General features: G+C 36.6%; 1 protein-coding gene across 8 annotated transcripts in view; it reads left to right on the top strand.

The window, feature by feature from the left end:
• MRPS28 (mitochondrial ribosomal protein S28) overlaps nt 1-15798 on the top strand; it is a 170497-nt gene that overhangs the window by 80160 nt on the left and 74539 nt on the right. For 4 of the 8 annotated variants that reach the window (XR_013178285.1, XR_013178286.1, XM_077167067.1 and 1 more), the window contains exon 3: nt 15699-15794. The exons of the other annotated variants lie outside the window; for them this stretch is intronic. Coding sequence is in view for 2 of the 4 variants with exons in the window: in XM_077167067.1 (XP_077023182.1) it covers nt 15699-15783 (85 nt within the window). In the remaining 2 variants the exon portion in view is untranslated. The remainder of the gene's footprint in view (nt 1-15698; nt 15795-15798) is intronic. 8 annotated transcript variants of the gene reach the window in all.

Here is a 15798-nt window from a genome sequence, read left to right as displayed (position 1 = left end):
TAAGGTTCTGGAGACTAAAAGAAATAACGGTATACTGATTTAGCACTCATGCTCATTTGTTAAACCCATCTTTCTCTGAATAACTCCACCATCAACCTTTGGTCTTTCTCTCACGCTTTAGGGGTGTTTGGGCTATGGCCATTGTAACTTTTTTCTTTTGGTTACCTTTTTATAATTGTATAGTATAACATATATACAAAACAAAGAAAGAAAAAATCAGTATTCAAAGCATTCTTCAACAAGTAGTTACAGGACAGATCCCAGAGTTTGTCATGGGCTACCATATGATCCTCTCAAATTTTTCCTTCTAACTGTACCTGAATTTAGGAGGGTAGAAGGAATAAATTTTTTTTTTATCATCATAATCAACTTTTTTTTTCCTTCTTGTGAAAAATAATTTATATCCAGAAAAAGGAATAAATTTCAAAGCATAGAACGACAGTTAGTTGTGGAACACATTTCAGAGTTTGGTGTGAATTACAGTTCCACAATTTTAGGTTTTTACTTCTAGCTGCTCTAAGATACTGGAGACTAAAAGAAATATTGATTCAGCAATCATATTCGTTTGTTAAACCAACCTTCTCTGTATAACTCCACCACCACCTTTGATCTTTCTGTCCCACTCTCTTTAGGGGTATTTGGGCAATGGCTATTCTAACTTTTTCATGTTGGAAGGGGCTGTCATTAATATGGGATAGGGGGATAGAATTAGTTGATGTTCTGAAAAGTCTGGCCTCTCTGCATTTTAGGACTTATCTGGTCCAGGGACCCAACTGGAGGTTATAGGTTTCTGGAAAGTTACCCTAGCGCATGAAACCTTTGTAGAATCTTATATAATGCCCTAGGTATTCTTCAGGATTGGCAGGAATGGTTTTGGTTGGGGGTTGGCAAGTTATGATACTAGCAATGTCTAATTGAAGCTTGCATAAGAGTGACCTCCAGAGTAGCCTCTCAACTCTATTTGAACTCTCTCAACCACTGATACCTTATTTGTTATACTTCTTTTCCCCCTTTTGGTCAGGATGGCACTGTTGATCCTATGATGCCAAGGCCAGGCTCATCCCTGGGGTACATCTTCTATGCTGCCAGGAAAACTTTCATCCCTGGATGTCATGTCCACATAGCAGGGGCGGGCAATGGCTTGACTTGCAGAGTTGGGCTTTGAGAAGCCACATCTGAGCAACAAAAGAGGTCTTCTGGAGGTGACTCTTAAGCATACCTATAGATAGGGTAAGCTTTTCCACCACATACTTAAACTTCACAAGAGCAAGCCTCAAGATCAAGGGCTTGGCCTATTGATTTGGGTGTCCTTAATGTTTGACACAGTATCTAGGGTATCCCCAGTGGTAAAGTTTAATAGTTCATATTGTTTCTCCCATCCCTCAAGGGATTTTGCCAGTACTTTTTTTAATCTGCTTAATATGCTCTGGGATATATTCAGGCATTACATTAAACTGTACAGGATTAAGGGCTCTCATTCTTATTCTGGGTTCCCTGTGTTTGGGTTGTTTAAATGAGCTATCCAGACAGGTTGAGTTAAATTATGTGCTGCAGAAAACTTAGGTTCTAGACATAATAAAGTTTTCTTCCTTTAGTCTCAAAGAGGAGGTGTAAAGTTCTAAAATACAGGCAATGTCTTCCTTACCCTTGTATTCTAAATTACCTTAAATCTGACCTGATCAGTTTTGTTCTTATCTCTGAATACCAGATTATACATATATAAAAGAGTCCCTCAAAATCCAGAAATAACAATTACCACTCCAGTCTAAATGTTCTGCTACAAGAGCATACAGTCTAGGCCCCGGTTTTCTTATAAGTATTTTCTGAATGAGACCGTACAATATTTGCTCTTTTGTTTCTGGCTGATTTGGCCTCACCAAATTTCCCACATGTTCGTTCACATGGTTGCCTGCCTCTCAACTTTGTTTCTTTTTGTGGCAGCACAGTGTTTGGTCATATGTATACATATCGTTTGCCAGTCTACTTTCAGTCAGTGTGTCTTTCAGCCACCTCCATCTGCAGGGCCTCATGTATAATGTCCAAAGTCAACAGTCCATCAATTTTAGATAATTTCATTGTTCCCAAGAGAAAGATAGCCAATAAACACACCCTCACCAAATAGAAAATCCAAACCTGCCCTCAACTCTTGTTCCTCCTCCCATTATGTACCCCTGGTATTGCTGCAATACTGTTGATGTTTTCCTGTTAAAACATAGCCCATAGCATGCAATAGCATTTTCCCCCATACCCCCAAATTATATACTCTTTGTACAAGATTCATACATTTGCAGTAGTTCATGCAATAACTTATTTTTATTTATAGTGTTAATCAATGGGACACATGAGTCTTTCAGTCATGTTCACCTTCAATATGGTAATATAACTTATAGACCCATTAGTGAACTGCCTTCATTTCTATCTATTCACTTACAATTAAGTTCAGCCTCTTTAACTAAATGTTCACCCATCTCAAGCTTCCATGTGTCTCTAGGTCCCCTATATTCTATATTATAAGCCTCTGATTTTACCTTTATGCTGGTCATAAAAGTGAAATCATACTGTATCTATCTATTTGTGTCTGGCTTATTTTACTCAGCATTATGTCCTTAAGGCTCATCCATTTTGTCATATGGTTCAGGATGTCATTTTGTCTTACTGCTGCATAATATTCCATCGTATGTTTATACCACATTTTGTTAATGCACTGCTCTATTGATAGGCAGTTGGATTGTTTTCATCTTTTGACAATTGTGAATAGTGCTGCTGTGAACATTGGTTTGAAAATCTTTGTGTAACTGGTTTCAGCTCTTTTGGGTATATATCAAGCAGTGGTATTGCTGGTCATAGGGCAACTTGGTATTTAGTTTTCTGAGGAGCCATCAGACTGTCTTCCATAGTGACTGTACCATTATACATTCCCACCAGCAGTCCATAAGTGTCCCAGTTTCTCCATGTCCTTTCCAGCGTTTGTTGTTTCCTGTTTTTAATAGTAGCCATTCTTATAGGTGTGGGTGGTATCTCAGTGTAGTCTTGATCTGATTTCCCTTATAGTTAATGAGAATGAGCATCTCTTCATGTGCTTTTTAGCCATCTGTATTTGTTCTAAGAAAAATGTTTATTCATATCTTTAGCTTACTTTAAACTTGGTTGCTTTTGTTGAGTTGCATGATTTCTTTATATATACAGGATATCAAACCTTTATCCGATGTGTGATTTCCAAAGATTCTCTCCCATTGAGTTGGAGAATAACTGTATGTCTAAAAGCGAAATGCAGGTGTAAAAATAGCAGGTGGGTCCTTTTGGAGAAGAAATATAACCTTGCCAGGTAAATATTCACTGAAGGTTCATATTATCCAGCTTCAACCAGAGCTTCCCAAATTCTTTCATTCAGTTCTCATAGATTTCTTATTTATTTTTTCACTCATAGGCCTCTGTTTTCTCCCCCCCCACCCCTTTAGCTGATAACTATCTCCTCCTTTATTGAGATCACGTTCATGCATTAGTTTGAATCCTATGAAATTGCTTTTTTTATATATCAGAAATAGTTGAATATCTGAAATTTTATGATTCAGTTTAGCACTCCCTGGATTTCCTAATCTCTACCTTAAAAGCTTTCTCTATTGTCTTTTCTCCATAATTTGGTAATATTTAAATACAGTTTACCTTGTTTACCCTTCAAACTATTGTTCTAAATTCCTCTGTCCCACAGGATTGGCTTGTTTTCTCTTATTTCTATTAATTCCTCAATTCAGCCATCCTGACTCTGCCCTCACCTTGATCCTAATTGAAAGTGTCCTCTGAAATCCATCAGTGACATTCTGGCACTTGCTCAACAGTTTTTGCTCAAGGTCATTGCAATATTGAAGACTGTTGGAAGTCAAATTGTCACATCCCTTCATTTTCTTGGTTCTCATTCTCCTTCCCTTTTCCTTTTCTATAGTCCTCAAGGAAGTAATTTATAAAATTTTAGAAGCTAAAAATGATAAGGAGGAAATATAATAATTTTTGGCATGCATGAGGAAGTTAAATGAGGCAAATATTGAAAAGAACATTAGAGTGTTGGGCAGAAGGGCTTAGTTCTCATCCTACATCAGTCCAGTAAAAGTTCATTTTTCCAGGCATCTAAAACCCTCAACTATTTTAATTAACAGCATCATTCAAAAAGGATTGTTTGGAGCTCCCCTGTTTTAAAAATTACCATTGCATTTTAGTAATTGCAGAACACATTATATGCCTATTAATGACACTTATAAATGTCTCTGTTTATATGTATCCTCTTTTCTTTTATCTGCTAAGTCAGGAATCATTCAGGCTCACCATCATCCTATACTTAAAAAGATCATACTATGTTCTTATCTTGTTCTAATCTTTAAGAAAAGATTTTTCCATGTATATGTATTATAGTTAGGTTTCTTTCAGAGTTTTAATTCAGAATCTTAATTCTGAGTAAAAATAGAATACCTTGTGTTCTTTCTTAAAATGCAAATTAGATATTAAAGAGGTATAATTAGATCCTTAATTAGTACTGATTGAGCATATTATAATGTTCATGTGGATTTATGCCATTGCCTATGTCATTTTAGAATTTATTAGGCAAATGAGTCTTTCTTTGATGTATTTTCCTTGAAAGCATTTTCTTTTATATAGAGTACTTTTTTGAAAATGGGGTTATTTGCTATTTGTTGTGCTGTATAAGGGAGACAACTATACATCTTTCAGTGTGGAATATGTGACTTGAAATTACTTAGCTTCCAAAATAGTTTGTTGTGAATGTACATATTTAAGACTCAGCATTTTTGCCTGAGTTAACCTTACCTTGAATCTTTGATTTTACTCACTGTTCGTTTTATTTTGGCCTTTACATTACATTACATTAATTTCTTTGAATTAGAGAAGTTGTGTGTTTATGGATTAATCATGCATAAAATACAGGATTTCCATCAACACTCTACCACCAACGCTTTGCATTGGTGTAAGACATTTGTTACAATTGATTATAGCACTTTTGTAATTATACTAATTTAATAGTAGCCTTTATTACAATTGATGAAAAATTATTAAAATAGTACTATTAACTATTATCATCTATGGCTAACATTAGGTATATAATTTTTTCCATTTATCACCCTTTTATTAATACTTTGATTTAGTGTCATTAAAACAGATATTATGATTCATGAAAGAACATTCTTATACTTGTACTATAAACTGTCATCCATTATCTACAGTAGAGTTTGTTGTGTTATACAGTCCTGTGCTTTATTTTTAATATTAGTTTTCTACTTTTTTATTGTGAAAAATAAAATATTCAAAAGAGCAATACATTTCAAAGCACACCACAACAATTAATTATAGAACAGATTTCAGAGTTTGGTATGGGTTACAGTTGTACAATTTTAGGTTTTTCCTTCTGACTGCTCAAAAACACTGGTGACTAAAAGAAATATCAATATAATGATTCAGCAGTCATACTCATTTGTTAAATCCTATCTTCTCTGTTATAATTCCACCTTCTCCTTTGATCTTTCTCTCAGTCTTTAGGGGTATTTGGGCTATGCCCATTCTAACTTTTTAATGTTGGAAAGAGCTATCAATGACATTACATTCATTTTTTATTTTTTATTTACCAAAAGATATGTACCAAAGTATTTTTTTAACGTTTGTTTTAATTGTGAAATATAACATTTATGCAAAAAAGCAATTAATTTCCAAGTACATTTTAACAGGTAGTTATAGAACAGATTTTAAAGTTTGGTATGGGTTATAGTTCTACAATTCTTCGTTTTTTCTTCTAGCCGCTCCAAGACAACTGGAGACCAACAGAAATATCAATTAATTATTCAGCAATCATACTCATTTATTAAATCCTATCTTCTCTGTTATACTCCTCCTTTTCTTTAATAACATATATACATAAAAGCAACAATTAGTTGGAGAACAGACTTCAGAGTTTGCTATGGGTTACAGTTTTACACTTTTAGGTTTTTATTTCTAGCTGCTCTAAGATACTGGAGACTAAAAGAAATGTCATCCTAATGATTCAGCACTCATATTTATTTGTTAAACCCAACCTTCTTTGTAAAACTCCACCATCACCTTTGATCTTTTTCCCAGTCTTTAGATCTATTTGGTCTATGCCCATTTTAACTTTTTTTTTTAATTAATTATTTATTTTTTACATGGGCAGGCACTGGGAATCGAACCCGGGTCCTCTAGCATGGCAGGTGAGCACTCTGCCTGCTGAGCCACCGTAGCCCACCCCCCATTTTAACTTTTTCATGTTGAAGGGGCTGTCAATAATATGGGATAGAGAATGCTACAAGTTGATGTTCTGGAAAGGCTGGCCCCTCTGCATTTCAGGACTTATCTGGTCCAGTGACCCATCTGGAGGTTGTAGGTATTGGAAAGTTACCCTAGTGCATGGAACCTTTGTAGAATCTTATATAATACCCTAGATATTCTTTAGAATTGGCAGGAATGGTTTTGGTTGGGGTTTGGCAAGTTATGATAAGTAGCTATATCTAACTGAAGCATACATAAGAGTGACTTCCAGTTTAGACTCTCAACTCTGCTTGAACTGTCTCAACAACTGATACCTTATTTGTTATACTTCTTTTCCCCTTTTAGCCAGGATGGCACTGTTGATCCCACACTGCCAGGGAAACTTTCTTCCTGGATATCATGTCCCATATGAGGGGGAGGACAATAATGTCACTTGCGCAGTTGAGTTTAGGGAGAGGGAGGCCACATCTGAGCAACAAAAGAGGTCCTCTGGAGGTGACTCTTAAGCATACCTATAGGTAGGGTAAGCTTCCAGGCTACATACATAAACTTCACAAGAGCAAGCCTCAAGATCAAGGGCTTGGCTTATTGATTTGGGTGCCCTTTATCTTTGACACAGTATCCGGGGTATCCCCAGTGGTAAAGTTTAATAGTTTGTGTTGTTTCTCCCATCCCTCAAGGGGCTTTGCCAGTACTTCTTGATTATCTACATAGTATGCTCTGGGATATATTCAGGCATTACATTAAACTGTGTAGGATTAAGGGCTCTCATTCTTATTCTGGGTTCCCTGTGTTTGGATTGTTTAAATGAGCTATCCAGACAGGTTGAGTTAAATTATGTGCTACAGAAAACTTAAGTGCTAGACATAATAAATCTTTCTTCCTTTGGTCTCAAAGAGGAAGTGTGAAGTTCTAAAATACAGGCAATGTCTTCCTTACCCCTCTTTTCTAAATTACCTTAATCCCAACCTGATCAGCTTCCTTATCTCTAAATACCAAACTGTTTTGAAAGTTGATAGCTAAACAAACTCTTTCAGTCTCAAAATCTATTCCAGAAATGAAATATCTTTTCCTAGTTGCCATTGCAAATATTTTGGCTTGCTTGTTTTCTGAATGTAATTTATTTAGAAACTTTAATTCTGAATTTAGCTTGTCTTCCAAATAGTGTGCCTTTGGTATGATTTTCTAAAGTTCTTTGTCTCATTTACTTCACTGAAGGAGACATCTGAAGTTTGAAGGAAAACATTCAGAGTAAAGCTCAGTAATTGCTTGCTTGTGATATAAGCTCTATAAATGTTAGTAATGGTGGTGATGATGATGACGATGACAATAGCATGTTGATGGCTGATGACAGCAGTAACTTACAAATTTTTAAAAGTGTCAATGAAATTCTTCAGAATAATCGTAAGTCTGTAAGAAAATAAGTATATGCTTTCTCTTTTGGGGAAAAGTGACTTTTAAAGGTCTGGCATATGTCTTGGGAATTGTAGGTTCCATAAATATTCATTGCTTACTTTTTTGATAGACAGGAGTCACGCAATCCTTTAGCTAACAGTAGGATGTTATAATTATTGGTTGAGATATATATACTGTTCCGAGTTTTCCTTTGGGTGTTATAAAGGAACAAAATTATCTTTGATGAAGAGGGTTTGAGTATTCCTCTTTTAATGAGGAAATGAAAGCCAATCTTAATTTTAAAAAGAAAAAAAAATTATTGTTGAATTAAGTGAGAATTTACTATTTTCCCAAATTGAAAATTAGGAAGAGCCTGTTCTTGTCTTCATAATTGTCTTTATTATCATAGTCATTATAGCCAACTGTTATTAGCTGTTAGCTCTTACTGTGTCTTTGTTTGCTAGGGGTGCTATAACAAAATGCCACAAACTGGTTGACTTAAACAACAGGATTTATTGGCTCAGAGTTTTCAGGCTAGACGTCCAGAATTAGGATATCATCCAGCTATGCCTTCTCCAAAATCTGTAACATTCTGGTGGTGGCCTGCTGGCAGCCTATCTCTGCCTCCTCCTGTGACCTTTTTGTTCCATACCCAAAGTTCCTTTGCTTATGATGACTCCATCATACCAGATTGAGGTTTACCGTGATTCAGTTTGGCCTTGTCATAATAGAATTTTTTTTTTTTAAGTGCATGGGCCGGGAATTGAACCTGGGTGTCATGCATGATGGGCGAGAATTCTGCCACTGAACTACCCTTGCATCCCCTTAATAGGATTTTGAAATTTTACAAATGAGTACACACCCACAGGACTAGGGATTAGGAATTGAACAACTTTGTGGGGGACATGATTTGTGGGTTCTAATTCTGGTCCTACTGCTTGTTAATTGTATAACTTGGTTAATTTGTGCAAGTTGATTAGCTTTTTGAAACCTCAGTTAACTTCTCTTAAAAATGAATGGAATAATAGTGCTTACTCAGATGAATGGGATAAGACTTAAATAAGATCATCATCATAACAGCTGACATTATTAAACCTTTTCTAAGTGCCAGATAACATGCTTTATTTCCATATCTTACTGTTGGTATACCGATACAAAAAATAAGGAAAGTAAGTCTTGTAGAAGTTAAATAGCTTTCCAAATCACTTAGAATTGTGTCAGTTGTCAATAAGAGAAACCTTGTCTACCCATGGCCTTTTTTTTTTTCTTTTTCTTTTTTTTGCATGGGCAGGCACTGGGAATCGAACCCAGGTCTCTGGCATGCTTTTAACCCATGGAGGTTTATTTTTCTTATGTAAGAATTCTGGAAGTCGGTAGCTTCCGGAATAGTTTTAGCTGCTTGACAACATCGGGTCTGGCTTCATGTTTCTTGCCTCTTGAGTGCAGTAAGGCTGCTGATTCTGTAGGCCAACTTATCTGACTTTTATCAGGAAACCAAAAGCTGTTTTAGAAATCTCTCACAGACTTCAGTTTATGTTTCATTGGTCAGACTTTGTCGCTTGGCCACTCCCTACTTTGGGAAAGGCTCTGAAAACAGTTATTTGGGAGAAGGGGTTTGGAAATAACTCTTGTGTTACCCTCTCCATGTAGTCTGCCACTTTGCCTGAGTTCCAACAACTGTTAATTGGAATTCTCATCCAGGTGTATCTCACTTCAAAGATCTCATTCTGACTCTCAAAGAATAGACACCCTGTTTCAAGCATTTTGAATCAATGCTATCCAATATCTACGTAGGTACCGTTTTCTTCTTGAAATTTTGTATTTTTCAGAAGAAAATTTATTTACTATTTTAGGCTGACTGAATTTTAGGTTTATTTAGATTGTGCCCTTTCCTTTCTTCAAATAAAATATAAAACAAAACAAAAATTAGTGACTGAATGCTTTTTATATTAGAACTGACTACTAAACTACATTTGTTTAGGGAATTTCTGATAACATTTTTTAATGTTCTTTAATTAAAAAAAAACAGTGCATAAAATAATGAGTTTTGGCCTCCTTCCATTCCAATTATTGTATTTTAACTCATGTTAAATGAGTTTGTTCTCTGCTCATTTCCTAAGGGGTGGTTATCCACTGATTCATTTTCTGAAAAATAAAATTATGTCACAATTCTTGGAAACTGTATATTTATTTTTTGTTTTGTTTTGTTTTGTTTTTGCAGAAATGGAAGTGGGTGAACAGTGGGTGAAGTTAAGGTCATAAACCAAAATCTCTGTTCAGTGCTCAAGTACCTAACTATAGCTTACTCTTGTATTCTATCATTTTCATATTTGAGGTAAATTACATTGAATTTTGTAGAGATAAAAAAGGACAAAATAAAGTAAAGTTTTGAATTAGACATCATTATCTATTTTTTAGGCAAGGAGATTGAATTTATGAAATGTTTGCCAAGTCTGCAGCTAGAACATGGTAGAGTTTGGCATCTGACTCTTAAGATCCTGCCCAGGCCACATTGTATTGTGAAGATGAAATCCTGAACCATATGTACATTTAAAACATATCTTTATTTTTCTGCTTTTTTAAATATTTAAATTATGAGTTTATTTTATTTTTTAACTTTTTTTATTAAAAAAAATTAACAAACAAAACATTTAGATATCATTCCATTCTACATATACAATCAGTAATTCTTAATATCATCACATAGTTGCATATTCATCATTTCTTAGTACATTTGCATCGATTTAGAGAAAGAAATAAAAAGACAGCAGAAAAAGAAATAAAATGATAATAGAGAAAAAAAAACTATACGTACCATACCCCTTACTCCTCGCTTTCATTTACCACTATTTCAAACTGAATTTATGTTAACATTTGTTCCCCTATTATTTATTTTTATTCCATATGTTCTACTCTTCTGTTGATTATAGTAGCTAAAAGGAGCATCAGACATAAGATTTTCACATTCACAGAGTCTCATTGTGAAAGCTATATCATTGTTCAATCATCATCAAGAAACATGGCTACTGGAACACAGCACTACATCTTCAGGCAATTCCCTCCAGCCTCTCCACTACATCTTGAACAACAAGGTGATATCTACTTAATGCGTAAAAATAACCTCCAGGATAACCTCTAGACTCTGTTTGGAATCTCTCAGCCATTGACACTTTGTCTCATTTTACTCTTCCCCCATTTGGTCGAGAAGGTTCTCTTAATCCCTTGATGTTAATTCTCAGTTCATTCTAGGGTTTTTCTCAGTCCTTTGATGCTGAGTCCCAGCTCATTCCAGGATCTTTGTCCCACATTGCCAGGAAGGTCCACACCCCTGGGAGTCATGTCCCACGCAGAGAGGGAGAGGGTGGTGAGACTGCTCGTCATATTGGCTGGAGAGAGAGGCCACATCTGAGCAACAAAAGAAGCTGTTTTGGGGGTGACTCTTAGGCCTAAATTTTAAGTAGACTTGACCTATCCTTTGTGGGGTTAAGTTTCATGTGAACAAACCCCAAGACTGGGGGCTCAGCCTATAGCTTTGGTTGTCCACACTGCTTGTGAGAATATCAAGAATTCAACTTGGAGAAGTTGAATTTCTTCCCACTTGCACCATTCCCCAAAGGGGGCTTGCAAATACTTTTCCAGTCACTGATCAAATCATTCTGGGATTCATCGGGGGATCACTCTGGACAAACCAATAAAATCTCATGTGCTGCCTGAGATTCCAAGTACTTATGACATTCAATCAAAAATTATGAGCTTATTAAATAAAGGATACCTTTCAGTATCACTTTTTTTCATTTCAACTTTTTCTTTCAATAATCTTCTGTTAAAAGAACTCAGAAGCAGTATTATGTATGTCATAGTTTATCTTAGCTTACACTTTTGTTTTACCAAATTACTTTACCAGAGATATTATCAGATAGTGTTTAACCAAGTTCAGCTAAATTCCAGTGACTAATAAATGAATAGGCCGATCCTACGTTGACCTTTCTAGTCTGAATATAAAATTACTTCTTTTTAACTGATTGCATTCAAATGTGACTGGTCTACATTTCTGTATGTATAGTTCTATTTTAGGTCCAATTTTTTAAACTGTGTAATTTGTCAGGCAAAATATTTCTAGTTACATTTTTATCAGAAAAAGGAAGTAGCAGAAAAGAAGTATATATACGTCTATCATTGTAAGTATCAAATACTGTGATTCTTTCACATTAAAATTTCACAGATTATTGAAAATGCATAAATTAGAAGCAAGTATTCTTCCTCATTTTCCTATAGCTCTTGTTTATTATTAAAATATACTATTGTCCAAGCCAAACTCAATTAATTCTGTTCATCTCTTTTTCATATTAAAACAATTCATTTATTTCTTCTGTATATTGATTAACTGAAATGTGGAAGTTTGTATTTATCAGTGATCAAGTTGGTAAAATTATCTTCATGTTGGTATTTCTTACTAATTTTTCCATTTGTTTTGACTTGTAAAAGTAAGCCATTCTCAGAGAAGCTGTGGGGAATTATTTAAAGTAGAAAGGATAAAAAAATCACAGCCCCATCATTTCCTTCTAGTCTTTTCTTCTAGACACAAATTTTTATTTTGTTTATATATGGCTTAATTATACTGTTCATATAAAGTTGAACCTTGAATTCTTTATTTAATTTTTTTTAGTTTTCATTAGTTTATTATAAAAGAAAAACAATTCCTGAACACAATATGCAACGTTCTAATTCCTGTGTCTTTCTATTTTTTTTTCTGAGACTACGTGCCTTTCTTATACCTCCCCAGTCTGCTCAGCTGACAGTAGAGCCCCGAATTCTGAGAGGTTCCTACAACACCAGTAGTGGCTATTACAGCAGAACTTTCCCACTCTCTAAAGTGGGCTGAGTCTGTGGAGAAAAATTTAAATAGCTACTAACACATTCCCTTGTCTAAATAAGTTTTTGTTTTTTTTTTTTTTTTTTTTTTTTTTAAAGGAAAGACAGAGAGAAGGAAGGAAGGATAGAAGGAAGGAAGGGAGGAAGAAAGGGAAACATCTTTTAAACATTTTCTTGTTTTATTGTATTTTGTTTCTCCGTTTTTGTTACATGGGCTGGGGCCGGGAATCGAACCGAGGTCCTCCGGCATAGCAGGCAAGCACTTTGCCCGCTGAGCCACCGCGGCCCGCCCTCCCTTGTCTAAATAAGTTTTTAATGGATTATGTCTGCCCTTTAGATTAAATCCTACATATCTGATGCTCAGGCTTGGGTCTTCTTATGGCCATACTTGACATCTAGAAAGTACAGTGGAATATTGATGAATTTGTTAATTCTAGGAATGCCACTTGTGATCCTTTTTTTTTTTTTCTTAAGAGGGAGAATTTATTAAGTTGTAAGTTTACAGTTCTAAGTCCCAGTTAAAGCAAGGATATAGACATGTCCAATCTAAGCCATCCAGGGAAAGAGAACTTGGTTCAAGAAGGCCGATGATGCTCAGGCTTTTCTCCTCAACTGCAAAGGCACATGGAGAGCATGATGATGTCAGCTATCTTTCTCTGCAGGCTTCTTGTTTCATTAAGCTCCCCTGGGGGCATTTTCCTTTTTCATCTCCAAAGGTCTCTGGCTGCCTGGGCCCTTGTGGCTTTTTTTTTTTTAACTTGTTTATTAATTTAAAAAAATTAACAAACAAAACATTTAGAAATCATCCCATTCTACATATATAATCAGCAATTCTTAATATCATCACATAGTTGCATATACATCATCTCTTAGTACATTTGCATCCATTCAGAAAAAGAAACAAAAAGACAACGGAAAAAGAAACAAAATGATAACAGAGAAAAAAAAAACCATACGTACCATACCCCCTACCCCTCGCCTTCATTTACCACTATTTCAAACTGAATTTATTTTAACATTTGTTCCCCCGCTATTTATTTTCATTCCATATGTTCCACTCCTCTGTTGATATAGTAGCTAAAAGAAGCATCAGACACAAGGTTTTCACATTCACGGAGTCTCATTGTGAAAGCTATATCATTGTTCAATCATCATCAAGAAACATGGCTACTGGAACACAACTCTACATCTTCAGGCAATTCCCTCCAGCCTCTCCACTACATCTTGAACAACAAGGTGATATGTACTCAGTGCATAAGAATAACCTCCAGGATCACCTCTCGACTCTGTTTGGAATCTCTCAAACATTGACACTTTGCCCCATTTCACTCTTCCCCCTTTTGGTCAAGAAGGTTCTCTCAGTCTCTTGATGTTAATTCTCAGTTCATTCTAGGGTTTTTCTCAGTCCTTCGATGCTGAGTCTCAGCTCATTCCAGGATCTCTGTCCCACGTTGCCAGGAAGGTCCACACCCCTGGGAGTCATGTCCCACGCAGAGAGGGGGAGGGTGGTGAGACTGCTTGTCATGTTGGCTTGGCTCAAGAAGGCTGATGATGTTAGGGATTTCTCTCTCAGCTGGAATGGCACATGGTGATGTCTGCTAGCTTTCTCTCCAGATTTCTTTATTGACTTCACCAGGGCTCTGTCCATTCTGTTGGCTCTGTAAGTTCTGGTGGCTCTCACTTGTGATCCTTTTGAGTCCAAGTAAGCAGTCAAGATATCTTCTAAAAAGCCCATGATGATCCTTTTGGCGGTGTCTCCAGCTAGTGGTTGGACTCTGCTTATGTACTTCAGAGCCATTTTTACCACTTGGTTTCTTTCTTGTAGACTGTGAGGTGCTCCGTTGTCATCTCTCTCTTCTCCTGATTTTAGAAACGGCAGGCTATAGGACCAGACTTTATCTCCATTCAGTTCAAGGGCTTCTTTGATGCAGGGAATAAGGTGCTAGCCAAGCTCAAGAGGTGAATCATTACCTGGCAGATTTGGGTCCATAGGCTGGTACGGTATTTGAATTCCAGAAAGTCTTTGGTATCTTCATTCTTCTGTAAGGCTATGACCAATGCTTTCTAGATCTGAGCATACTGCTTAACAGACCCATATTGCTCTCTCTTGCCTGGGAGGGAAAGGACAGTGACATATTTGATGCGCACTTTGAAATTCTTGCATGATATCACAACTTATGGCAGACCACTGTAGGCCTGAGAGGTCCGTGGGGCTGTTCCTAATTGAAGAGCAGGGTTTTAAATACATTTCTCATTGCATAACAAGTATTCCACTGGACTTTCATGGCAGCTTCAATTAGGACAGTAGAAATCAGGGCCCGGATGGCCTCCTGAATTATTTCAGCAAATCTGGGTTTTTCTATGTGAGGTGGCTGCAGAAAATGAAGCAGATTTCCAATCTGGGCTGAATTGCTTTTTACCTTGTCTTTATCCTTAGATGCTTAGATGTTAGTTGATTGCAACATTTTGAAGAGCAGGAAACCAGAGAATTCTTCCTGGAAACTTGGGTCTTGTGTTTCCATGTTGACAATCAGGTGTCTGTCAAGTTGGCCAGGGACCAGGCTGCTTTGGTCTGCACATTCAGAGACTTGTCTTAAAGTGACATCAATATTGCATTTGTATATGACATCCTGTCTGAAACAGGGAAAGAGCATATAGACTCCCAGGGCCCGAGAGGGCACAGCTTTCACCAAATGATTCTTACTTTTGTCCAGTCCAAGCAGCATAGTGATGCATAAGATTTGCCTGTCATTCAGCAGATCACTGAAGGCTTCTGGCAAGATGAAGATAGGGTATCACAGGCTCTCACCTGGAGAGTCAGGTGCTCTGAATTTTGCAAGGCTCTGGGTAAGGACTGTTCAGCATCATAGCCCAGAACATCACCACCAAGGTGACTGGCACTCTTTGATCAGGTGTTATAGTAGAAATTGGTTTGTACTATTGTGTTAAGCCTGTACCCAGTTTTTCCAGAAGCTTTGCTCCGTGAAACTGAATGAATGGATCTGCTTCTCCCATGCCCTTTCAGATCACCTCTCCAAGCTACTTCGAGTAGATCTGAGCCATTGAAAAGTAGCCCCTTGCCAGATGAGCTAACACCTGTAAGGTGTCCATTCGCATGGGGGATGGCTCATAGGTGCTTCCTCTTGCAGAGCAAACCTCACTACCAGAACAGGAATCCTCTCTGGGTTGTACAACAATGAAAATGCAAAGTCGAATGAGCCATCAAGGCTCTGAAGACCTTCTAGGTGA

This window comes from Tamandua tetradactyla, chromosome 6, assembly GCF_023851605.1.
Source record: "Tamandua tetradactyla isolate mTamTet1 chromosome 6, mTamTet1.pri, whole genome shotgun sequence".
NCBI lineage: Eukaryota > Metazoa > Chordata > Mammalia > Pilosa > Myrmecophagidae > Tamandua > Tamandua tetradactyla.
This window is presented reverse-complemented; position numbering and strand designations above follow the sequence as displayed.